This window comes from Uloborus diversus, chromosome 6 (genome assembly GCF_026930045.1).
Source record: "Uloborus diversus isolate 005 chromosome 6, Udiv.v.3.1, whole genome shotgun sequence".
Lineage (NCBI taxonomy): Eukaryota > Metazoa > Arthropoda > Arachnida > Araneae > Uloboridae > Uloborus > Uloborus diversus.
This window is the reverse complement of record NC_072736.1, coordinates 113,171,649-113,199,363: the sequence shown is the minus strand read 5'-3', so window position 1 is coordinate 113,199,363 and position 27,715 is coordinate 113,171,649. Positions and strand designations below refer to the sequence as shown.

General features: G+C 32.6%; 2 protein-coding genes across 2 annotated transcripts in view; one reads left to right on the top strand and one right to left on the bottom strand.

Annotated features, from left to right (window-relative positions):
• The window catches only part of LOC129224120 (conserved oligomeric Golgi complex subunit 7-like), a 56,491-nt gene extending 36,851 nt beyond the window's left edge, over positions 1-19,640 (bottom strand). Inside the window, exons 1-13 of the mRNA XM_054858530.1 lie at positions 19,482-19,640; positions 15,977-16,066; positions 12,795-12,839; positions 12,599-12,654; positions 12,043-12,127; positions 10,346-10,435; positions 8,651-8,719; positions 8,524-8,559; positions 6,703-6,823; positions 3,358-3,446; positions 1,734-1,844; positions 1,308-1,472; positions 1,122-1,176 (exon numbers count right to left, since the gene is read on the bottom strand). Coding sequence (XP_054714505.1) covers positions 1,122-1,176; positions 1,308-1,472; positions 1,734-1,844; positions 3,358-3,446; positions 6,703-6,823; positions 8,524-8,559; positions 8,651-8,719; positions 10,346-10,435; positions 12,043-12,127; positions 12,599-12,654; positions 12,795-12,839; positions 15,977-16,066; positions 19,482-19,484 — 1,015 coding nt within the window. The 5' untranslated portion in view covers positions 19,485-19,640. The remainder of the gene's footprint in view (positions 1-1,121; positions 1,177-1,307; positions 1,473-1,733; positions 1,845-3,357; positions 3,447-6,702; positions 6,824-8,523; positions 8,560-8,650; positions 8,720-10,345; positions 10,436-12,042; positions 12,128-12,598; positions 12,655-12,794; positions 12,840-15,976; positions 16,067-19,481) is intronic.
• A 335-nt stretch (positions 19,641-19,975) lies between these two features.
• Positions 19,976-20,813, top strand: LOC129223737 (N-alpha-acetyltransferase 10-like). Its single transcript, XM_054858093.1, has one exon. It carries the CDS (start codon positions 20,167-20,169, stop codon positions 20,662-20,664), a length of 498 nt encoding a protein of 165 aa, XP_054714068.1. The 5' UTR covers positions 19,976-20,166; the 3' UTR covers positions 20,665-20,813.
• Positions 20,814-27,715: the final 6,902 nt, after the last annotated feature.

Below are 27,715 nucleotides of genomic sequence, written 5' to 3'. Positions count from 1 at the left end.
GGATAAGTGGGGTATGGCAGTTAATGTAGGGAAATGTCAAGTGCTACACTTAGGTCATGGAAATAAACGTGAGAGTTATTATTTTCAGGGTTTGGTCATTAGCCAGGCAGAAAATTTTATGGATCTGGGTATCTTAATAAATCAGGGATTCAAGTTTAGTCAATAGTGCAGCATTGTAAGTAACAAAGTCAACAGAATACTTGGGTTTATCAATAGATCTATTTCAAACAAATCTAAGAAGGTTGTTCTGCCTTAATATAGGAGTTCAGTAAGACCACATTTTTGGAGCATGCTGTTCAATTTTGGTCTCCTTATCTGAGGAAAGATATTTCTGCATTGGAAAGGGTTCTAGGAAGGGTTACTAGACTTGAAAGGGGACTTTCAGGTTTAGACTATGATAACAGACTTAATATGTATAGCCTGAAGCAAAGGAGAGTCAGAGGGGACATGATTCAGTTATTTAAATTTATCAAAATGAAAGATGTTAACAGGTTAAATTTTTGCACGGAAAGCAGGACGAAGGGTCATTTTTTTAAGCAATTCAAATCTCAGGCTAACCTGGAAAAAAGGAAAAATTACTTCTTTAGTAGGGTCATTGGCACTTGGAACAGCTTACAGGAAGAGGCGATAATAAGCAATGGGTTGGATAGCTTTAAGAGGGGAGGGCCATTGATCTTCATTGGGAAATTAAAAACTGACTACGACCAGCCTAGCTGGGCCCAGAGCCTGTTGCTAGTCCTCACATTTGTATTTACATAAAAATACTTTTACATAATTCATTTGTGTAATTTGTACTTATACTTTCAAAACATTTTTCATGGTCCAGTTTTTGACCTTTTGCGGTCCAGACCATGACAGTGGTCCGCCAGTTCCCAACCACTGGTCTATATGTTCTGAAGTATATATGCACATGCAGACAGGCCAAAAAACCCACTCAACATTCATTTGGAGGTGGAAAAAAATGGAAACTTAGGCAGAAATTTGAATGATTTTTTTTTTTTTTTTTGAATCACAAAATTAATTTTACTACGCAAAAGGAATTAAAAATGCATTTAGAACAGTATAACATTTGAAAATCATCCTCTATTAAAACATAGATATCAAAAATACAAAAGTATTACTTGAATCAATAGCATGTATGGAGATTTCTAAACTTTTTGTCAATCTGTCAGTTATCTAAAATGAAAGAAGTAACACATTAAATATATTTAAGTAAAACACCAGCGAACAAAAATATCAAGACACATAGAAGGGAAAAAATTATTATAGATTTAATTAGCATTTGAAAACTAAAATGCAAAACTTACCTGTTTTAGTTCAATTAAATATTGAAGGCGATTTGATTGCAGTTTGATTGCAGCATCAATACAAAAAGACAAAGATGGATCCAAATTTGTTAACACATCTACCAACAACTCTAAAAGTATCTGTATTGCAGGTATGTCTGGCAAAAGTTGTTGACAGCAGGTCATCTGTAAAATCATGTGTTATGTATGTTTATTGTCAACATATGACATCTAGCATTCTACAGAATGTCTGAGCCAGACATTTCATACAATGCTGGCATTTTAAATCAGGCATTCTATCGAATGCTGGCCCCTCATTTTAGCAATGTATAGTAAGCGGGATTTCATCAGGCAGTAACATATAAGAAATAAAAATATAGGTATGAAAATCATGCACAATTCAAAAAATTGGTATTTTTCTAAAAAGAATAACAGAGGATAACTTACTTGTGAATGCCAAGTAGATAAAAGAATGTCATGAAAATTATTCAGCCAATCAATAAGTGTTTCATCAGGATCACTTTCCACTATTTGTTTCCATTGCTGTGAGAGTTGATTCTAAAGAAAAATACAATTAAATATCAAAAAATTATAACTTAAAATGCATTTATTTCTTTAAATAAATTACAGTAGATCCTCATTTTACTCCCTTTTGATGAAACACAATTTGGGGGTTGACTTCTTTTGTTTTAGGTGGATGAGTTTTGATTTTACGCTAAAGTGGCATTGCAAACGAGAAAATTTTCCTGTCCTTCAAAATCCAAGCTCTTGAGATTGCAGATAACATGCAATGAATTGCATTTTGAGATGCTAATAAGCGAGCTTAGGTCACTGTGAAGACATTTTCTGAGATTGGATCCAGATCTCTTTCTTTCCAGAAGTAGAGTGATGAAACTTATATGATTCAGAGCTCATGGGATAGCTTTTGGAACAGACAATGGGACGATTCTCGAAAAAATGTCCTGTGCGTAACGCTAAGTTTTTTTATTTTTTCCAGATAACCAAAGCCTTAAAAAAATAATGTTGATGGGGAATAATACATGCTTTAATGTACTATCAAAGCATAACTGTTAATCCTATATTTAATTAATAGTTACTTGAATAAAATAAAAAACTTAGTATTAGCAACTTAGCACTAAAATTATTTACGGAAATTTTTTTGAGAATCGCCCAATGGAGGATGAATGCAACAAGGATACCAACATCAATGACACACAATCAAAAACTTTTACAGTGGCCACCGCTTATATGAATCACATTTGTTCTGAACAGATTTGATTTCATAAAGCGGCTGATTCAATAAAGTGGCTAATTCAATAAAGTTGGATTTTATTCTGTTTTTGACAATTTGATTCATTAAAGCTGCTGATTCAATTAACCAGCGCCCACCGAACATCTAAAGTTTTGAACCCTCCCTTGACAATGTCAAATGATCTTTGAGATGTATGAATGAAGATCCCATCATGGAAGTGACATGGGAAATCATGGATGTGTTAGTACATCCATGATTATTTAACGGATCGCTTTGTTTGAAAAATATACAATACATTTTAAATTTCAGCAATATTGGTTTTCCCAATGATGGACGAGCTAATAAGTGCTTTGTTTTGAACAGTTTCACAAAAATTTTAGATAATTAGCCAAGTGTTCCACATTTAAATTATTCCCCCAAATGCATGGTATGCTGTAAATTGTATGATAGGAATCGAAGAACTCACAGGGTCCCATTAAATTGACAGTATGATTAGAAAAAATAGTAAATTTAAATCAAAATTGCTGAGCTTTATGTTTATATAAAGTGTGTGCCCAAATATATTGCACTTTTTTTTTTTGCTGGAATTGAACATTTTACCTTAAAAAAAATAAAGTTTGGAAAATCATAATTTTGAAAAGATTTATATGGTATATTAAGAATTTGGGTTTAAAACGTTTTTTAATTTAGCTTATCATTGTTTTATAAGTAAATATTTTAGTAACTATTAAGTCAATTTTTAGGTAACAATTTCACAAGCAGCAATTCAATTTTCTTGGTGGAAGAGTGAAAGAAAAATTGAATGAAAAAGCTACATACTTTTTGAAAATTATGGTAATGCTTTTGAAGAGTGTTAAGCCTTTTGATATCTTTGAATATCTTCATATAAATCAAACCAACATCTGAAACTATCGAAAAAAGAAATTTGTATAAATTAGACCATAATTAGTAACAAAAAATCCGTCTTTAACCCTATGACACATGAACGTGGTATCACAATTTCTAGAAAATAATCTAAGTAGATGTGAAAGTGAGTCAAATGTAGGGGAATGTGGAGCAAAGTGAAATAGCTAAAGTGACTTAGATTTTTCAAAATGAACAAATTGGAATTTTGTTTGGAAAATTACAGTACATAAAGAAAGGGCAATCTATTTTAGGAACTGATGTGATATACCCCACCCTTGGCGACTTTTTCCTGTTGGCGATAAGAAAGCGTCGCCAAGAAAACGATGTATGACAACATTTGTCATACATCGTTTTTAGCGATGCTTTTTTTAGCGCCAACAGGAAAAAATCGGATAAAAAAACATGATCAAAGCACTTCAGAACACAATATATATAAAAACAACATAAAACCACAACAAAAAACATCACGAATATACGCTTCAAAAATACCAGAAACTAGAAAGGTTTTGTACACAAAGAACAATTACTAGAAAGTATTTAAAATGCTTAAATGAACAAATTACTATAACAGTTCACCAATGAAATATGTACCAATAGAAATAAAAGCTATTTTCCAACATGCATTTCATCGTTTCATCGAACAAAAACTTTTCTCATACTCTGCTAAAAAAGAGCAAAGCGATTCAAATCGCGATGTTTAAAGCGGAAAACCCCAAATTCCATAACTATTTCAGCCAAAAAAGCGCTTAGTTACTCAAATTTCGATGTATGAAAAGTAGAAATGTCTAACAAAACATGCTAAACATAAAAATACCATTCATTTATTTCTTATACAGACATACTCACAAAATACCTATTATATTTTACATAAAATAACACCTTTATATTTTTATAAAATGCTGGAGTCAACTTATTTTCAGAAATTCAGTACCTAAAGGAGGCACGTTAATAGAATAGGTCTAAATAATTCGTGGCATCGATAAGAATGAACTTTTAGAACAAAATAACCGTACTATTTTTGAAAAAATAATTTACATACAGTAAAAAATAAAGTTAAAAACTACAAGAACCCTGAAGGATTTGTAAAAAACAATGAATTTCATAAGTGCGAGGCTTTTTTTTTTTTTGAATTCTAAAATAAAGAACTTACCTTTTTATGGTATAAATCCTCACACTGAGTCCAAAACAAAACATCATATGACAATGGCATGTTACAGATACACACCACGTTGGAGTTAACTTTTAATTAACGTTCAATTTTGAAGAAACTGGCATTTTCTAATGTTTTTACTTCAAAACACAACAACTGAATCTAAACTAACACAAAATAAACTTTCCTGTAAGGTATATTGCACAAAACAACACGTATCTCTCCTGCGTAAAACCAAGTAAAGAACCCAAGTAAACAAGTTCGAACAAGTTTGCCTTCGCGTTGCCAACCACAGGTTAGTTTCACCAGGGATGCCATGCTTAAAAAATTATCGCCTCATTGGCGAGAAAAATATTTCAATTTTGTGCAAAAAATCGGATGTCGCCAAATGGGGGGGGGGGGGGTATATCACATCTGTACCCTATTTTATAATAAAACTTGCATTGAAACCCTATTTTGTATTTTTGGCAGAAAATTTGTGCTTTCAAAAAAAAAGGAAAATTTTCAGTTTTTTTATATGGCAAAGTGAAAAATAAAAACATTATTGCAATGAAATATTTTCTATTTGATCATTGAAGATTTTTTTGATAAAATAAATGAGTAAATAAAAGAACGAATGAATAAATCAAAAGATAATGAAACGCTAAACTAATAAATAAATAAATTACTTAATGAAAATGAGGAAAAATAAATGAGTGAATGAAATAGGGAATGAATAAGAAAATAAGCAAATGAATGAATAAATAAGTGAATTATTATATGAAGGATGTAAATAAGTTTATTAATAATCTAGAATAACGCCGGTCATGGTATGACGGGTGAAAATTGCTTCTACATTTGAACAAAGCCATTGCATGTTTGGTGATATTTTTTTGATAGTTGAAATTTTAACCCTAACTCCAGTGGATTAACCCTAAACTCTAGTAGATAGCGTTCATTGTTGACCATCTGTACGTTTTTTCATTCTACTAAAATCAGTCTTACCAGTAAAACAGCTAAGTTGTTGGATCCAGTTCAGCCCCGTCAAAATAAAGATTTCCCTGCATGTCAAATATTACCAAAAATTTTGATCAAATTATCATGCCATGGTGCGAGTTTCATTGTGAATGACGTCAGCGTTACTCAATCATTGGCTATTATATATATGAGGATGAATAAGCAAATAATGTGGTAAATGATTGAATGAGTAAATGAAATGAACTATTTCGCTTTGCCAATTGCCCTGCATGCACTCGACTAGTTGCAAAAATTATTTAAAATACAAATAAGCTTGATAAGCAACAAAATAAATACTACACCGAGTATTAGTAGGTCTGAATTAATAACTAAAATGTTAAGAACAAGAACTTTATCATTTAATAATAACAAAAATAATTTTTGATTTACAACAAAATATTACAATATACCTATCAATTTCACCATTTCACTTTGCCCCACATTTCCCTACTAATATGCTCACAGTTATGGAAATTCAAAAGTTAAAAAATAAAAATAAAAAAAAATAAAAAACTTTAATGACACAAACATGATTATAAAGTCACAATCAAAGGCGTTGAACACTGGTCAAGGAAAACCAATTTTAACAATCACACTCATGTGTAGTCAGAAGATTAAAGTAAAAATCAAAACGGAAGTACAACAAAATAGTATTCAAAATGTTGCTAGAAAAAATGAATGATATGCAGTAGATATATATACAAGCAGATATCAACAAGTTGTCTTGAAAGTACAAAATATATAAAGGTATATTTTAAGAGATAAATACACAAATATGATTTAAAATGAAATATATTCTTTAACATGTAAGCAATAATATTCAGAAGTTAACAACATAGATGGAATTTCATGAATGAAAAATATGACTATAGCTTATACTGTTTGAATTACTGAAAACACAATTAGAATAGTATAAGTTAACACAACCATTTCTGAAATTCAGTAGTTCTTTACTGGCAGAATGTATTGAAATTCTAGTGAAAATAAACTTATGAAGTAATGAATTTAAAAACATTTTTGCTACACATAAAAAAAACCCAATATTAGAATTTGCAAAAAAATGCTTTCTGCACATTCCTCTTTTAAAGTGAACATTTCATAAGAAAAAATACCTAGAGACTGTGTGTTAAAAGCAGCAATCAAACGAGGGCTAATGATAGCTTCAAGTCTGTCTTTAAGTTTCTCTAGTCGAAGACATCTTTGTTGATAGTCAGGCACATCTGCTAGTATTTCCTATGAGAGATTACATATAATGTACATTTATTTATTTTCTATACATATACATGCACACACAAGTACTTGTAGTTAAACTTGTGATTAGTTATAGCTATAATTGGTAAAACAAGGGGAATGTCTACAGTTATTGATTAAACAATGAATTGAGGAACCAACTAGTGTAGTACTTACTTCGTTGTTTGGAAAAGATTCCCTTAATATCTTTTTGGAACATGTACTCTTTGCCAAATATATTTTAAAGTTCATTTTTTTCTTATTTAATTGTATTTGTATTTTGAGTAAAACAGTTAAGTATGAAAATCTTTCCTCTTGCACTAAAAAGTTTTCAGAAATTTGTAAAGTCTGATAGTTCTGCTAACCAGAGAGGGCAAAGTATATATGTTTCAAAAAGTATAAATGTTTTTATCCATGCTGATAATCCTTTTCTAACTGCTAATTTCACTTTATTAACGTTTGCTCCAAGAAGGAGGGCAATAAAACTGTTGAAACACGTAGATTCCCGCCCCCTTTTTTTTATAGCTTTGTTAGTGTTAAGAGTAAGTGCATGCTTGCATTAGTGATTTATAAATTTTAGACCATGTCAGTGTTTGCATTTTAAATTTTTTTTAAGACTAGCTGCGTCGACCAGCTTTGCACGGTAACCCTCAAAAATAAGAGTTATGTCAGGTGACGCGCGTTCAACAATCAAGCTCTAACAAAGAGAAAAAACAGTAAAATTTTGCAGCAGATTGCGGAAAAAAACCCAAAAAGTAAGTATTTTAAATCCCCAGATAACAGGAAAGCCTTTAAAACAAAAGACAGAATTTTATTTGTTCATCTTCGAGAAAAAAAAGGCAACATATCTTTCTTCTCAATAATTTTCTTCACCGCTACAAATTTCAATAAAAGCATTGTTACAGAAAGTTGAGATGAAGCACTGAAAAATTAAGTTGAATGGAGGAAAGCCTTCGAAAAATAGGGATTTTGTTTCGAAATCTAAGCTTCATAATTAATAGTTTTTAATTGATATCGCCACTGATTATTATTGAAGGATTGTGTTAAATAGCCAAATATGAAGACGGGAAGATTACAAATCCATCGATACACGGTTCGATGGTCAGTTTACTGGACTTCGGGAGAAGCAACTCGGACATACATACATTGTTACATAGGTACGCTCAGTTTTTAATTATATAAGATTGTGAATGAAATATAGAGATACAGATGATGAAAATAGTAGTGGGTATAAAGTTAAATTGAATAAATAAATAAATTTAAGATGATTAAAGTTGATTAATGCAGAGTGTGACCATCAAATTAGTGTTTTGCACTTTGTATCTGTACCGTCCTCTGAATTCTCTTTGTTTTTCAGCAAAGCCTGATAGCAGTGGGCCGTCTGCTTCTTTCGACGACATACTCAAATGGTTAAGCTTTTAAAGTGCTTTCATGGATGCAGAAAATATGCCTTTGATTGGTAAAATTTGTGCCTCAGATCACTTGATCCCCGAATGTGGCTCCCTACTTTCTTTTACCCAAAGGAAACTAGCATTAGGCTATAGAGTCTCTCGTCCAACCATTACTTCAAGTACGGCACATAATAATTAAGCAGGTCATATCAGACTTAAAAATGTAAAACTATACCAAATGCTATTGAAGAAATAATGTGCACAAGAAGAAATGGCATTTTTAAACTGAATACAAGAACAAATGTAGATTACCAAGCTATTTTGCATTCCAACTAATTTTGTAGCAATCTGAAAAAAAGAAAAGAAAATGTTTATTTAAGATCACTAGTTGAACAATATTGTTTTGTCTATTACACTCAACTCACTAAATAATACTCACAGCATTGATGTCACCACTTTCAAAAACTTCTTCCACATCTGCTGATAAGGTAGTCCAGTTATCTGCTTCCTAACATAACAATGATACAAATCATTGTCAGTGCATTTTTATAATAAACAGTGAACTTAAATCACATAAAACAAAGATGATTCAGCAATAACTTAATATTTTTATGAAATCATTAAGGCTATCATTTATAATTTGTAGTGGAATAAACATCATGAAAATTTAAGAAATAGGACAGATTAAACTGTTCATAAAATTAATCCTGGCTTAAAATTTTTGCATAAAATCAAGATTTAATTTTACATATCCTGTAAATATCCGAATATAAGTTGACTCGTGTGTAAGCCAAGAAATATTTTTCTAAATTTGCCTAGAATCTGAATCAAAAAATAAATAAATAAAGTAAATAAATTAATAAATAAATAGATAAAAAAAATAAAAACTTTCCAAGCACGCAAAAGAAATGAAAAACTTTTGAAACACTTCTAAAATACATTAAAAAAATACAAATAGTCAAAAAGTGAGTCAACGTACAAATTATCCTTCAAACGCAAAATCTATAGAGATCATACAAATATTTAAGGCTATTTGAAATATGTGCCACTAACAGTGTCGTACATCCCCCCTCCCCCCCTTAAAAAAGTCTCCCTAGAATAAAGCAGGAATCATTCAAATGTAGAATGCTGTATGATTCATCATCAAAAGCAGAATGTTGCATGATTCATAAACAGAATAAATTTAATAATTCAGAACCACTTTTAGTTCAACAATCTATAGTTATCAAGTTTATTCCATTATAAATGACCTAAAATCACAAATAATAATGACTTTCTATTAAAAAAATGCCAAAATGTAAAAAAAAAATATCTTTTGGAAATTTAGTCCAAAACTGTAGTTTTGGACTCAAGTTGACTGTCACAAAAAATATCTTATAGGTTGTTTGCTATGCATTAACAGCATAATGTTATTCATTATTTGGGCTACAAGAAATCTGATGAAAAAATAAGGGAACATGGGAAAGTAGGGGCGAGTAGGCAGACAGATTTCTAGATACTTATATCATTTAATAATCTTTTATTCTTTTTTGCAAAAACTATGATCCTCATATAATCTCAATAAAATAAACCAACACTATCTTTTTAGTAAAAAATTATCTCCCCCCTCCCCCCCCCCTCCCTTCCTTTTCAATCATCTAAATTTTACTAATTTGTTTTTGAGTGCACAAATTGAAAAAATTACTTTTTGAATAAATATGCTTTAGATATCTACACAACTATAAGCAGTATTGATTTTTTTTTTTTAAATTCCTTACAAATTGTGAGCTGAGTTAAATACTACTATATTACATTTGCATGAACAAATACTGCTCCCTCAATGAAAATACGCTCCACATATTTGTCTCAGGGGCTGTGAGGAGATCTTACTGAAGAGTTAAAACACCAAACAGTAACAGTAGTGTAAAACAGAAAAAGTATTACTGTTATTATAATAAAAGAAAATAAATATTCAATACTTTAAGAAAAAAAATAGTGAACAGACAAAAAAAAGGTGAATAGATAAAAAAGTTAAACAAGTTACTCAGATAGAGAATACATTGAATAAACACTTTCTCATAATTTACAGATTTTATACTTTTTTTTAAAGTTTTTAAAATAAAGAAATTTTTATTGGAACACTCAAATATCTCACCCTCAAAGCTTTACTAGCTTCCTGCATGCAAGATTTTACATGATCTATCTTCAGTAAAATTTGCATAGATTGAGATGAATCATATTCAACCTGCAACAAATATAAAATTGGAATTTTTTAAAAATAATAATGATATAACTATTAAATAATTTTTGCCTACTTTCTGTAATTGTTAGTGAACTAGAATCTGATCAACAGGTTGTCTTGTAACCCATCATGAATTTCACATTCTTAATAATTACTGGTTTTCAAATTTAGCAGTGGAAATAAACATTCTATGCTGTATAATTGGTGCAAACAAATAAATAACACAAATCTAATAAAAATAGTCAAATGTAAGTTCATTGGCTCATTCATATTATAAAAAATGCAAAAACAATTCTGTTAAAAGAAGGAAAAACAGATCATACTTTACACATTACGCCAATAATTATATAAACTGTTAAATTTAAGCATGTTTTACTACAGGGGTTCCCAACTAGGTCGGTCATGGCAGTGTCAATGGAATTTTTAAGGGAGTGTTTTACAGTAGACTCCCATTTTATGCGGGGGTGGGGGTTACGTTCCACAGAAATGCTGCGTAAATCAAAACCGTGTAAATTAAGACTTAATATTAGTGTTAAAATAGAGGTTAGGTTCCGTAGATAAAAAATACTTCATTCTAGTGATGGCTAATTGAATAATAAGTTTATTGTGTACTTATCAATTTCAATGCACAACATTCATAAAGAAAACATAAATTAATTTTGTGTTCTGTTTATAAAAAGGAGCTGGCTATGATAGTCTTTTGGCAGTCATTAAAATTTTTTCTCTGTAGTTCTTTGCAGAGCATTAACACATCCATCAGGGCCGGATTTGGAAGTATGGAGGCCCCGGGGCAACGAAGGAGTGGAGGCCCCTAATCAGGGTTCGAAAAGATCATATTTTCGAAAATATCCGATACTTTGATATGTATCAGAATATTTTGATATATATGTCTATCGTATATATCCGATATTTTCGACCCGTGAAAGTTAGGATATTTTGTAAAAAATTTATTGTGGGGTCCCCTTTGTTGTGGAGGCTCTCGGGCAGTAGCCTCGCCTGCCCTCCCCTAAGTCCGGCCCTGGCATCCATGATCACTTGCGTCATTTCCATGATAGAATCTTCCTTCACTAACGAATCAGAAAGATCATTTCTATTGTCTAGGAATTGCTCAAAATTTTCAATGCGAATGCTTTTGGTTATGTGTCATCGATGTCGGTATCTTCGTTGGATTTGCCCTCCTTTGTCACTCGTAAAAGCTCTTCTTCCAGTGAATTCTGAACTGCGTGAGTTTAATAACTTTACTTCTGGAAAGAGCTTAGGGATCAATCGCATAAAATGCCTCCATGTGTAATCTGCAATCCTTAGGAGTTTGGATTTCGAGAGAGGGAAACTTATATCTGTTTGCATTGCTGCATCCGTGTAAAATCGAAACTCATCCGGGTAAAATAAAATAATGGTGTCAAACCTTAAACCGCGTATAATCAAAACCGTGTAAAATGAGGATCTACCGTAATTGGCATTTTCTCTTTTTTGGGAGGTTCTTGCTTTTCGAGGAGTCTTCCTGGTATTGGGAAGGGGAGGGGGGTGCAATAGTTTTTGGAAGGATGGATACCCCTGTTTCACTATATATACACCTTCTATGACAATTAAACATTCCAAGCATTTCATACCTTCATAACATCTCCTTTCACACTATTCATTTGCTGTTGCAGAAGTTTAGCTTCATTTTGCATCATTTCAATCTCTCTAGCAATTCTACATTAAAGAAAAAAGAATCGAATTCACTATCACAAAATATTTAATAAATTTCCTTTGCATAACAGTTTAGCTTACATCGTAAAACGAATTTTGATTCTGGTTTTAATTGCATTATGATTCATTTATAAACGCTTAAATAAAGAAGAGAAAAGATACTGTAATGAGTAAGGGGGTAGATAGCTTTAAAAACCATTAATCTTTATTAGGGATTCAAAAAACTACTAGGACCAATCAAACTGCGCTCTAAGCCTGTTGCTGGTTGTCATTTTTGTATTTGTATATAAAAAGAGAAACATTTTGCAATAAATATCGCAGAGATAGGGTTGAAAAATATTACGTTTTCACTTGTATGCACTTAATAAAAATGTATTAGTTGATAAGGGATACCATAGCAAAATTAATAATAAGCTTATGTTATTGTGAGTAGAGGAATCATTGATGATTTAAAAATAAAAAGGAATAACATACCTTGGAATGTTTTGATTAACTTGCTCTGCAGTTTTCTCCAAGGATATGTTCACTTCCTAGAAGCAAAATTCATAAAAGGAAAAATTGTGCATAATATAACAAAGGAGGGAGGGAGGGTGCTACACTAATTTTCAAAAAAAAAAAAAAAAAATTAAAGAAATAGCATCAGAAAATGTTACTGAAAATCAAAACTTACCTGAATAAATGACTGAAGTTTTGCCACAATTGTGGTAGCAAATTCCTAAAAAAAAGTAAGAAAAAAAAAAACACATATTTCAAAAGGAGAAAGTTTATGGTCCCAATTTTCATTTAATCCAAAGAGATACATGTAATAATTATGCAAATATTTAAGCATTGAGTCATCTACAATAAGTGATCAATTGGGCTTTGAGGTTTGAATGGAAAAGATTGGTCAGTTTCTCTTCCAAAAAGCATATATATTTAGAGCATGGTAGGCAGGGCAAGCATTCAGAGTTTTCTTCAAAGGAAGCTCTAAAACCAAGTATGCATAGTAACTAGACTATGGCTTTTGCTATAACGGCCATAGGCACCTTGGATACAAGGTATCATTATGAATTTCTAAAACTTGATAAAAAAAAAAAAAAAAAACTTGTATTTATCTTAAAAGAATATTTTACAAAATCAAGAAATGATAAATTGGAACCTGTACATCACAGAAATATTATCCCTTCTTTGTGAATACTGCTTTATTTAGTAGTAACTCTAACTCCAACATCAAGTGAAATATTTTTCAGAAAACTTAAAGTAATAAAAATTCAACTAAGATCCTTAAAAGAAGCAAGAATGATTAAGTGTTTTATATCTTTTATTATTAATCAAGTATGCCAGGGTTGGATAACTAAATAGGCCAACTACGCCCAGGCCTAGGGCCACCCAAATGGCTGAAATTACTTTAGCCTACGGCTAAAATTGTTTCAGCCAACGGCTGAAGTTACTAAGTTTGAATACAGGGTGCCCCCAAAAAGTATTGGCCTTTGGAACCTCAATATCTTAATCGGGCCTTGAGCATCATGTATATAAGATAGTGGGTTTTGAAAATGTCATAGATGATCTTGCCAATGCAAAAAGGTGAAAAGTTTAAATTCTTTTCACCCTCCACAGAGCACACATTAATAACATACTCTGAATGTATGTATCGAGCTTCTAAGTTTTATTTGTAAAGGTATTACAGACTTCCTAAATACACAAGCCAAAGTCTTTAAAAGTATCCCAAAATTGTGTAACCAGAGTACAGAAAAAATTATGACATTTGACATGGGTGTCAAACACCATAGATACACTTCAGGAAGAAACTAAATTATTTCATATCATTTTGCTAAGAAGAAAAAGTTTCCCTGTGGGCAGAAATAAAAATGATAGAGCGAACTTTTCCATTATGGGTAATGCACTCAATAAATGGAGCTTGGTGACTTCCTCACTTTCCAAATTGGCAAAAACAGAAATATTGCTTATGTTGCTGCCCTTTTTACTTCTCATGTTTTAAGTTTATTTTAATGGAAATCAAGGGCGCCCATATGCAAAATTTTAAGGGGGGGGGGGGGGCTCAAAAATTTTCCCCATGGTTTAGCAGAATAATTTCTCCATGGAAACCGATTTCAGTACATATTAGAGACATTAAAATTTGATATTTTTAATAACTTATTCATTAATGGGTGGAAAAGAAATTTTTATACATTTTTGCAATGAAAAAACACTAAGAGCAAGGAAGTTATCATTTCAAAGGAGGGGGGGGGCTCGAGCCCCCCTTGCTCCCCTATATGGGCGCCCTTGATGGAACTATTTTGGCATTTATGAATGACATGATATATTTACTTGCCAGGTTGTTTTACATTTTAATGGAGCCTTTAAAATTCTTTTACTTAGCTGATAGATTGTTTTAATGTAATTTTTCATGCTGGCTAATGCCTAGCATAGAAATCCAAAACTAAGGTTAGTGATTGAGAAATAGTGTTTCCCCAGGTCTTTTTAAGAGGCATTGCTCTTCGCCCCTTTTAATCCAACTTTCAATACGCTTTCATTGGATTTTAGAAGTTTTAACAATACTTCATTACAAAAGTAAATGTTTTCAAAAGGTAAAGATTAATGCAAGCCTGGACGAGTGAACATCACTCCCTCGTTTCAATCACTTATCTACTAGAATCTGATTAGAATATAATTTTGAATGTTTTAGCATCATTTTTTAAACTAAACATAAAAAGGTTTTTCATCATTTATAATAATAATTACTTTCGAAAAATACTTGGATTTTGTATGTCATCCAGTGTACCAAACAGTAAAAAAAGCACCTCTTATAATACAAACCTTCCATCAAAAAGTGACCTCTTAATTGAATTAAAGTGCCCTTTTATACGAAAGGGCTCTGCCCTTTTTTTGGTCTGGGAGAAGCACTAGAAAATGTATTTAAAACTCCAGCAAACTTTTTTTTTTTAATTTCAACCATACACTAACAGTTAACAGCTTTATTGAAAAAATATTTGAATTTTTTCCTTTTACTCCAATTTAATGTCATTTCCTCGTTACTGGCAATTTTAATGTGATTCAACAGCTTACTCTAAATATCACCAACAGTGGCCAAATTGAAACAGATTTAAAAAAAAAAAAAAAAACGCCAAATTGCCGCCAAGTTGGCGGCAAAAGACTGGCGATATATTGCCAAGTGTCCGACAAACTATAACACCACTTGAGTTTACATCAAAATTAACACTGATTTCCCCCCCAAAAGGGGCTAAATACCCCTTTATAATCACCCGAATGCAACCAAAGGAGGAGGTGCACAACTAGACCCCATTAGGAGTCTACGTACCAAATTTTAACTTTCTAGGACATGCCGTTCTTGAGTTATGCGAAATACATACGTACATACAGATGTCACGAGAAAATTTGTTGTAATTAACTCGAGAATTGTCATTACAGATATTTCGCGTGTCTATACGTTCTTAGGAAGTTATCTACATCTGGTTGAGTCGAAAAAAACTCAATAATATTCATTTGGGGATGAGTAAAATGGAAATTAAGGTTGCTTTTTGAGTGATAATTTTTTCGCGAATAAAAACAGTAAGTGAAATTTGAATTTGATGTAGGATATTTAATCTTTTAGTGCATAACATATTAAAAATTTTAACAAAAAATGCACTTTAGATATTTCACACTTTAAGGAAGGTTTATATAAAAAGTTTTTTTAAATAAAGTATAATTAACATTATTTGCTAGTCTCCTTAGCAGAATATGTTAGTTGATAGATAAAATATACTTTCTAAAAATATTAGTGTAAAAAGGATAAAAATGGTGGCCCAGATAACATGCTGCATGCACATCACAATGAAAGGAAGTAAATAAACATCAATAATTTATAGGTACCTCTTTATTTTCCTTTGCTTCAGGACATTGAAAGGTTTTGTTTACCCACTCGCAAGGATCAAAATCATCATTTGAAAATGCAGCCAAATCCTACGAAAGAAAATTGAAGCATAAATGTATACATTTTATGAGTAGAAAACTTTTACAAATATGACATCTCTGTTAGAAGCAGGGCTCCTTAATATGGTTATGTTAAAAAAACTTGGACCCATTTGAGAAGACTTCCAATAACAATTTTTTTTTTAATATAGTTTTGTGAAAAATAAAATTTTTGCCAGTTTTTTCTCATTGAAGCTGAGAGTACCAACAAACTGATAGATAAAGTAATCAACCAGCAAGAGTATGCAGCCATGGTGCAGTTCAACTTGCAAATTGAAGCCAAAGCTTGAATATGAAGCAGTAAGTTACCACTCTTAAGTCAGGGTTAAGACAGAACTACATGCAGGGGTGCATCAATGGGAGGTCACTGTGATCTTCAAAAATTTCCTTATTCGAAAAAATTCTCTCTGATGATTCGGCAAAATCATCATTCGGCAAAGTTTGGAGTTCCATTCTACAAATTGAGAATTTTCGCCCGAAGATATTTAAGATATGGGAGCCTCTCACTACAATGCAATTTTCCAGCAACTCTTATCATATCCAGAGACTGCAGTTTCATCCTTGGTATAGAATCATCAGTCTCGAATAGAGGATAACCGAGCTGGAGGCAGATGTCATCTCATTGAAGCTGAGCTTGGAGACAAATTGGTTCATAAAGTAAACTTTTCTCATCAGCTAGGATCCGTAGCAATGGCACGGTTTGATTTGTAAATTGCCTTCAATTTACGAGACGAGACGGCTGCAGACGCTCACGCTGGTAAGATAATATTGCTTTATCTACCAGTTTGTTGGCACACTCAGCTTCAATGAGATGGCTTGGTTATTTAGTAGTCTAGACTGATGAGCTCATAACAAAGATAAAACTGCAGTAAAGTAAGAAAAACAATGTTCTGGATTTGCTAACCGGGCTGTTGGTATATTGCATGTAGAATGAGTCTTGTGTTTTGCATTTTCCGGACCTAATTTATTCTTATACTTGCATTAATATAAGAAACCAGTGGCTTATATATGTTTTTATTTCGAACCAAGATTAGCTCCCCCCCCCCCCCACCGCACTTTTTTTTGTAATTTCAAATTTTTTTGGGGGGGGGGGGGGGAGAAGCAACAGTGCCTTGATCTTCTTTTTCTTGAGGGGAGACAAGGACTTCATACTGTCACTCACTGTTGGCACAACCTAAAAACTAGTTTTAGGAGGGCACTCATAAAAAATTCTCGCTTTCGGTGGGAGGGGGTGCAGGGAGGAAGGCTATTTTGAAATTAAAGTCTTAAAAAATAAAGTTCTGAAGAGATATTCAGTGATACTAGATGGAGGGATTTAAACGTTCTCCACTTTAAATTATTTGAAACTAATTTTTTCGCTTTCAGATATCATACGGGAGCAGTCGGACCCTCCGTCCGAGATTTTTTTATAATTGAAGTCTTAAAACCGCGACTGTGGACCATATTTGGTAATGTTACAGGGGTTTGGCAATTTTTCAAAATCGAAGCTCCATAAAAGCAATCTTTAAACGACTTTCGAGAGGTGAAACGCTTGGTATTGTCCCCTAAAAATTTTTTTACACTTAAGTCCTGAAAACGAGGTTTGAGAAGCTCTTTAATGGTTTTAGTGGGTGGAGGTGCAGGGGGCTTGCAAAGTGTAGCATTTTGAGGACTTTCCTATTTTTAGACCAACTCGGAAAAAGAAAAAATAAATAAAAATGGGGCAAAGGGGAGGGGGGGAGGTGAAAGAAATTTGAGGTGTTGGACAAAATAGCCTGATAAATAGTAACTTTTAACTATTTTTATTTTAAGGTTTTTTTCAAAAGCAAGTCAAACTTTTCCTCTAACATTAGGAATCTTTGGAAAGGAAGAATTTGAGCATCCTCCTCTGAAAGATAAAACGCAATTTCAGGTCATCTTTGGAGACGTTAAAAGAAAAAGAAAGGTTTCAGGGATCTTCCTCCGAAACTTTTCAAAATTGAAATCTTAAAGGCACAATTTCAGACTATTTTTTAGTAACCTTAGTGAAGGGGTACTGGTTTGGGGACCCTCCTCTGGAAATGTTTTGAAATTGATGTCGGAAAAATGCCTAAATAAATGGGCCTTTAGGACCTCAATTTCCATCATTACTCCAACTGAACAACTGAAAATTATTTTAAATTTCTTGCAGGGGATGTGAGTTAAGGAGAGAAAAATTTTGAAGATCCTTCTTTTCAGACAGACTAGGGAGGAAAAAAAAGAGGAGGGGTGGAGAAAGAGAGGGGAACTTAATTGCTAAATAATAAGCTCTTCATCTGTTTAAAGAAAATTAAATTTAAAGATTTCTTTTTGGAAGAATTGAGATCTTTTCCCCAACATAATTTGCTTTTCTTTTTGTTGAAATAACCTCGCTTTCCCAAAACACGTTCTTTTCTTGAGTAAGGGGTACATATCCCCTGACCACTTATGAACACCATTGACTAGTACCAGCCCAGCTAACACAAGGTTCCCAAACTTTGATGATTCGTGCAGCATCCTTTGAAGAATTAGAATTTTCTCACAGCATCCTATAGTCTGGTTTTATATATATATATATATATATATATATATATATATATATATATATATATATATTATTGTTGCCATGGTCCCTTTGCGGCACCCCCCACCACTTCCTGCAGCACGCAGTTCGGAAATCTCTGATCTAACTTCTTATAATTTTTACTATCACTATCATAATTATTATTGAGCAATCACGATTGCTTATTGTTCTCATTTGACCGTCTTTGATATTCCGTGCCTTTTTCAACCACCACCGCCACCTGCAGGCGCGGCTCCGTCCTCCGGTAGCCGCTCCTGGTCGGTGGCGTCCATGTCCTAGACACACACACACGCTCATACACATACGCACTCGCACACATACACATATGCCAACGTGCATACACACAAGTCTACGCACACACAAAAGCCTACACATACACAACTAATACACACGTCTCCATTCAACAGGAGGGTAGACTTGGAGGGACAAGAGCCGTGTCTAGAAACAAGTGAGTAGATTAGTAACCAATGAGTAGGGTCCTGTCGCAACTCGTGATTGCGAAAAACATAATTTGAATTAAAAATTTAAGAATTCAAATTAATTTTTTTAATTTTTTATTCTTTCTTTTCTTTTTTTGCAGCTAAAAGTTTGAAAATTATTTGTGAGCAATTAAAACCAAAAATAATTACCTTTAGCAAAAAAAAAAAAATCCAGATTTTGGTGAGGGCCCGAGCCCCCTCAGCCCCTCCCTTATATACGCCCTTGTAAGAAACAGACGGTGTAGTTATTTCAGGCACAAATATTTAAATACATTGAACGGAACTGGCAACGCCGTAGTAAAACCATTCAGTAATAAGATATAAAATTCAATAAATAAGGAAATGAGTTAATGATACCAAATCATACCATTGTAAATGGGTTGTTTTTTCAAAGCTTTGACCAATTTATAAAATAATAGCGCAGTGAATTTTCATATTGGGGCTTGTTTAGAGCAGTTCCTTTAAAACAATTTTGATTTTAACAAGAAGTTCGGCGTTTGTTTACTTTTGGTGACAACCATGCAACAATGAGAATGACACAGCTTGAAAAACTGTTAGGAGTCAACTCCTTGGTTGCGTTCGACGAACCTCACCGGTCTACCGGTAAGTAACCAGTTACTAACCGCGTCGTTCTATGATCAACCGGTTACTGCAGTGGTTATTATTCTAAGCAGTTGATTGGTTGATTGGAGCACGTGATCATTAGTTGTCACGTGATTGACTAACCGGTCGCTCTCGGTCCGAAATCAAATGCACTTTTTTTTTGTTGAAGAAAATGAAAGCTGTCATTTATCTGAATACCAAAAAGTGAACTAGCCATATCAAAATGCTTCTTATAACGTTTGAACATCTATAAGGAAACAATCGGCTGTTATATTTTGTGCAAAAGTTAATTTATATAATTGACTATGACCGCTTAACAATACCGAAATTGAAGCTGTGAAAGCCTGGAATTGGCTTTAAACGTGCCCGTAAATTTTTGCTATAAATAAAGTTACAAATAAATCTTTTGTATAATTCATATTTATATTGACAAAAGAAATACATTTAAAATGAATATTCGTTGTGCTACTCCGAACGATCTTATGAATATGCAGCATTGCAATTTGTTATGTCTGCCGGAAAACTACCAAATGAAGTATTATTTTTATCACGGTTTATCGTGGCCGCAGTTGTCATACGTTGCTGAGGATGAAAAAGGTAAAATTGTTGGTTATGTCCTCGCAAAAATGGAAGAAGATTCTGATGATGATCCACACGGACACATTACTTCACTTGCTGTGAAACGATCACATAGGCGCCTGGGTCTTGCTCAAAAGTTAATGGATCAGTCTTCGAGGGCTATGGTCGAATGCTTTAATGCTAAATATGTTTCTTTGCATGTTCGGAAAAGCAACAGAGCTGCCCTGCATCTGTATACCAACACTCTGAAATTTCAAATTAGTGAAATAGAACCGAAATACTATGCTGATGGTGAAGATGCCTATGCAATGAAAAGAGACTTGACTAGCTTTCAAGCGAAATCCTCAGATAAAGAATCAAAGTCCTAGTATGAAATGTAACTTTTAAAAAACTGATTTACTTGAAGGATTGCATTAATCATTTAAAATGTAAACATGCTATTGCAGTGTTTTAAAACCTTTATCTGTGCTGGAATCTTACTTTTGTTTGTCAAAAATAAATCCTGCTGCATCATGAGTACTGGTATAAGATTAAATGAATACTGTAAAAATAGTTATTTTTGTGAACCTGTCGTAATTGCAAAAATTTAAGACACACGAAATATTTTTTTGCAGCAGATTGTTTACAACTAGAGACGTGCCGAGTACCGAGTACTCGGCCTTTCATTACTCGGCCGAGTAACCAAGTACTAATTACGTTTTAAGAAGGACCACCGACACACGAGATGAATTTTAACCTTATTTTAATAGTTGTATAGACCTCCTTGTATATATAATAGTTTTTAAAACTAAATTCCTGCTGAAATTTAATTACGCATTATTTAAAACTTTTTGTTTATGTCAAAAATTTTACAAAAAAATTATATTTAAAATTAAAAATACATAAATAAAAGGTATGAATCAAGTTGGAATTAAAACAAATTATACCAATTATAGTTATAGTCTGCCAAACATAAATAATTTTTAAAAGCAAATAAAACAAATGTGCAGGAACACTGCAGACACGTGTTTCTGCGATATAAGGAACGTCTTTTTCAGTGCATAAAATGTGAGCTAAAGAATGTAAAGACATTTGACAAAAGAATCCGACTTTTGTCGGATGCCTTTAAAGCCACGAGCTCACACTTTGTGCATTGAAAAAGGAATTCCTTGTAATGCTATAACACATGTCTGTAATGTGCTTTTAACGTTGTTTTATTTCCTTTTATTTTTTAAGCAAAGGTATTTTTATAATTCTTATAACTAATTTTTGTTTGTAGCAAAAATCCATTTTTAATATAAAAATTCCATATTTTCTATACTTACTTTTTTTGCACAATTTTTAATAAATAAGTTTTATTTACTTTGGGGACATTAAAATAGAGATTTATTCCATTGAAGCCTTACGAACTTCATTATTCTCAAAATTTAAATTTGACTTCTATAAATGATTGCAGAATATTATATATGAATGCACTTTTTTATAAATTTTAATATCTGTCTTGGACAATATTCAATTTTTTGCAACTACTCGGTATTGGCCGAGTATCGGATCAAAATTTGGCCGAGTACAGAGTACTCGGCAAATTGGCCGAGTACCGAGTAGTTACCGAGTACTCGGTACGTCTCTACAACTTACAGTTCTGTTTGTTCGTGAAATCACCAATATCTGCAACAATTACGGTTCACAAAAATATGCTTTTACAGATGTTAACTCATTTGCCTGTAGGAAGATCATATTCCTATTAGGGATCTATCTGATCATGAAACACTTAAAGGGCAATCCATAAATTGAGGTCACTTTTTTTTCCAACTTATCTGACAAGGTTTTCGAGATATTGAGAGTATACTGTAGATGTGTATATTTGAAATTAGAAAGTTTAGTTGGGAAAGTACTGTAGTACATCAGTAGTTCTATTTTCTATTTCTTTTTCCCTCATGGACTTGGATTATCAGAACTAGTCCTGAGTGAAATTTGGATATTATACTGGTTTATAAAATCACATCTTTTGATTTTTTAAAAACATCAACTACTTTTCCGTAATAGGTATGTTAGCTTGGCAACCTGTTTACGATCTACCTTTCTTTCTTTCTTTCACACACACAGATTGAGGTTTCTGCTATTCCACGAAGGAAGCTTATACCTCGATTAATCCACAATGTTTCCTGGATTTCGTTTATCCAGGATAGCACAAAGACAACACAGTAGATGGTGGTGCCATCTATGGACAGTTCGAGAGACAATTGAGAACCAGGCCAGGAGCCGAATAACTTCCTAGTCTGGCACCCCCAGAGGTATCGTTTCACTTGGAGGACATTGTGACCACGAGCTTGTTTAATGTCGCCCAGTCACCATTAGTGACGACGGTGGGTCTTCGACCAGTGAGGATCGAACCCGAGTCCAATGCCTTACCGATCAGGCTAACACGGCCACAATCTACCTTTTTGAAAAAATTGGAAACATATGTTTACCCTGTTGCCACTCTCTTGCTAATTTTTCTTTTTAATGCAACGCGTAATGTTCGTTTGTGTCTATAGGGCAAATTTTTTTCATGTTAATGTAGCATAAATGTTCATTTAGCAAATTATTTTAATTGGATTTTCTGTGTTATTTAATAGCTTTTTCTATTTTATAGATTGTTTTACTTTTGATGACATAATTTTATAAATTTAGTGGATTATTTTCCCTTTTAATAGAAGTATAGTCATGTTTCAAGGCTTGTTTTGTTTAAAAGTCTTGTTACAAAGATAATTGTTTATGGCATTGCAAAATGTACATAGTTTTTAATCATCCTACGCCAAGCTTACTTTTTTTCTCTTTAAAATGTTACATACCAGTGTCCCACATTAAAACACTTACTTTGATGCAAGCTCCAAGGTTTAACTTTCTTGTGCATCAAAGTTTTCTCGACTTTTTTTCTTTTGTTGTATACTACAGGGACGACGTATAGAGCGGCAGGGGAGGAGGGGGGGGGGGGGGGTGCCTCAACCTTAAGGGACTCTCTACCGGTAAATTTTCAAAAATGAAGTTCAAAAAACGCAACTTTAGACGAGTTTCAATGATGTTGGGGGAAGGGAGGTTTGAGTTTGGGATTCTATCCCCCGGAACTGTTTCGGAATCAAAGTTCAAAACCTTTGTGATTGATATTTTAAAATTAGTAGGGGGAGGTGGGGCACGTTGGACCAGTCTCAATTATTTTAATATTATTAATATTTTTTATTTTATTTTATGGCCAACAAATAGCACCGATGGTCCTACAAATCCTATAATGAAATCACATGGTACAGTTATATTGAACAAATTATTCCAGAAAGTAATATTTCAGTAATCCTGAGTAATTTTCAGAAAACTAACTTTTATTTTTTTTTAAATGGTTTTCATCAAGATTGAGGCGAAAAAATTGAATTCCTTTCTTAAAGTAAGTTTTTTTAGTTCACAATAATTGGCAATGTTTCATTTTTTGTCAAAAAGAAAAAAATTACGGCGTCACCTTTTTCATACCAAGAAGGTGGGGTAGGTTGGTCTGAACTTTGTGGGGCACATTGGACCAGACCAACCTATCCTACATAACTTTAAAACTTTTTTTTTCTTAAATCTCAATAATTATAACAATATTCTAAGTTTGTATATTATACATTTATTTCATTTTACACCTATTTCAAAATAATAATAATAAAAACTTAGGGCAGAAAAAGCACTATATATTTTATAATTATTTAACAAAAATTATGTTAAATTATTTTACTAAAAGGTTTATTTCATATCTGCACTTTTTTACTATTTATATTTTAAAATATACTTCTAAATTTTTGCAAACAATTGTTTTCTAAGAGTAAAATATGTGATATATATTGAAGAGTAAAATATGTATTCACAAAATTATTTCTGTGAACATGAATTGTTTTGCTGATGATGTCAAAGTCATGGGCACTGTAGAAAATGAAGAATAAGCAAAACAGCTGCAAGAGGATCTAGATCATATTACGGAGTGGGCTGATAAATGGGGTATGGCTGTTAATGTTGGGAAATGTCAAGTGCTACATTTAGGGCATGGAAATAAGTGTACAAGTTATTATTTGCAAGGTTCAGTCATTAGTCAGGCAGACAAAGTTACTGATCTGGGGGTCTTAATAAGTCAGGATTTAAAGTTTAGCCAACAGTGCAGCATTGCTAGTAACAAGGCCAATAAGATGCTTGGGTTTATCAATAGATCTATTTCAAACAAATCTAAAGAAGTTCTTCTGCCCTTATATAGAAGTTTGGTAAGACCTCATTTGGAGTATGCTGTTCAGTTTTGGTCTCCTTATCTTAAGAAAGACATTAATGTATTGGAAAGGGTTCAAAGGCGAGCTACAAGGCTAATAAATGGACTTTCTCACTTAGACTATGATTCCAGGCTTAGAAGGCTAAAAATGTAGTCTTGAGCAAAGAAGAGACCAAGGGGACATGATTCAGTTTAAATTTATTAAAATGAAAGATGTTACGGGGCTGAAGTTTAGCACTGAAAACAGGACAAGGGGTCATTGTTTTAAGCTATTAAATCTCAGGCTAACATGGATGTTAGGAAAAATTATTATTTTAGCAGGGTAGTGGAACCTTGGAACAGCTTACCGGAAGAGGTGGTAATGAGCAAGGAAGTAGATAGTTTTAAGAGGGCCATTGATCTTCACTGGGGATTGTAAATTGACTAGGACCAGTCTAGCTGGGCCCAGAGCCTGTTGCTGGTCGTCACTTTTGTATTTGTTGATTTAGAATAAAGTTCCTGTATTAACCCGTAACAGGGAAGGTGAGGTCTCAGAGACCGCTCTATTTGCAAATTTTTAAAAAATCGTGTAATTATGATATATTCTTCTAATTTCCCACAGATGTTCTTTGAACTTTTATTAGCAAGGGGAAAAAATATTTTTGAATTTTTAATTAAATATAGCTTTTCTGAGGAAATTTTGCTAGAGTCTTAAGATTTTTTGAGAAAATCATATGCTGTGGTAAATAACTATCTACTTGTAATAAAAATGAATCTATTATTTATTGATGATTTCATTTTAGTTCTTTAATATATACAGAACATTTTAGTACCAGAAAATTGGTTATATTAAGTTACGGGAAAACTTTGACAGCCTGTTAGTATTTTGCGTCGTATTTCGAGGAATAATTCAGCCTTCATTGTCCCTAGAACATCATTGCATAATGTTTGGGAACATTTCAAATAACTCTCAACCTCATCTCATCTAGAGTATTTTGCATCTCTTCCACATAACGCGGATAAGATTAAATCCGCGGTTTCTAACGCTATAAGAGCCATGTCTACTACTGTCGAAAATTGTAACACTGTAGTAATAGTAAAAAAGTGCGGTCTCACTGACCGCTTCTAAGAATGCAATGAAATTTAAACCAGATGCTCTTGCCTAAAGATACCGATAAGCAACGGGGGTGTTCAGGGTCACAAAACAAAAAGCTATTGGGAAAAACCACTCTTCAATCGGACTGAAAATGAAATAGGGGTGATCGGACGAACTTTTGAGCGGTCTGGGAGACCACACCTCCCCTGTTAAGGGTTAAACTTTTTTTTTTTTTTTTTGCTAAACAAGCATTCTACATAGAAACAAAATAAAACAAATAATTGATTAAAGGAATAAAAAAAGTATACTTTTACTTAAGGTTATCGAATTTCATTTATTATATTTGATTTTGGAACACAAAGATATGCTATAGGGTCATTTCACGGTATTTTCGACATTTATAGTGAGTCCGTAAAGTGACCTTTTTTTGCCATAACTTTTTAATTTACTGTTTGATTAGGGTATTATATTATTTTGAGCTTTAACTATCAATACTCCAACTCAAATTAAAATAATTTGCAAATCAAACGGTAAATAAAAAAGTTATGGCAAAAAAGGTACCGTTACAGACTCTACATAAATGTCAAAAATACCATGAAATGACCCTATAACTAAAAGCTGCCAATTTTATTGTTCTTTCTCTTTGAAATATATAGTATTAGTATATAGCCGGATTCTTTTCTTTTTGGAGTTGTTTCATGCAATGCAATGAAAAAAAAAGAGCTTTTTTCCCCCTAGCAAATATTGAGGCAACTTTGCATAAAAGTAACATATAACTTATATCCTTTAAAAAACCCAAATCAATAAAAGTACTATTTCCAAAGCTCTGAAAGTAGCACTTTTATATTCCCAGATATCATTTAACACATCTTTGGTTAACTTGAATCTGCATTAATTGTCTCCTGAATATTCAATAATTAATTTTTCTTTTGATATTTAAAAATAATTGTGTACTAATGATGAATGCTGATTGCTGTTCTTAATTAAAGATGATTTATGAATTAAAATCAATTTACTATGTTATATTTTTCACTCTACACACAAAAGAGAATAAGGTAGTTACAACATTTGATATTATTTATCAGTAAAATGATAACAAATGTTGTTTGAGTTATGCAGTCCAATGTGCCCCACCAGGCGGACCAACATACCCCACCTGTGGGGCACGTTGGTCCACTTTGCAAGGTTCTGTTAAAAAATTAATGTAAAAAAAGTTTATGATTTCAACATTTCCAAAAAAAATCTGTGGTGTTGAGAAGTGTTTAGTAAAACTTATTGTAGAAAACCGAACTGTTCATAAAAATTTTTGATTAGAGAAAAAATGATAAGTAAAAAAGTGGACCAATGTTGCTCCATCTCCCCTTATACATTGTAAAAATAAAGATCAATTGCCCCTTCCTTGAAAAATTTCTGGATCCGTCCTTGATATGCTATCAATTTATAGAAATGTTTTAAGTTTAAATTTCTACATCTGTTCATTTAATGCGCAACTAAATGAAAAATATCTTTTTGTTTAAAAATCTCAAGTTACATTAAAAAAAGAAAAAAAAATCCAAATTTCTGTTAATTGATGTAACAATTTAAAAAAATTATATCCTGTTCCAAATTTATTGTTGAATGATTTAACTAATTTTGATAATTGATGTTTTGAATATGGAAGGACTAGGAGTTAGAAAACAGCATAAACAACTTTTTTTAAACAAAACACTTCGTTTTCTTAAATAAAAAAAAAATTATTAACCACCTTCATTTTAATTTATAAAAAATCTTTTTTTCATTTTCTATCGGAGAGAATTATTCTGGCACCCACACGGAATCGTTCTTCTTTGGATTGATGTCATAGCACCCCCTAGTAACTGTCATAGCATAGAAATTTCGGAAACAGAGGTGGGTGGAGGGAGGAGGTATGAGGTCAATTAAAAACGGAATGTCATAGATTTTTTTCCAGAATATGGGCAAACATGGATTCCTTGTAGGCATGATTGCCCGTCATAAGCATATTGAAATTAAGAAAACGAAAAATGCCTTTCAATAACTTAAATAGGAGGAAGTGATGAGGGGATAAAGATATCTTTTCTCCAGTCACTAACGACAACTTCAA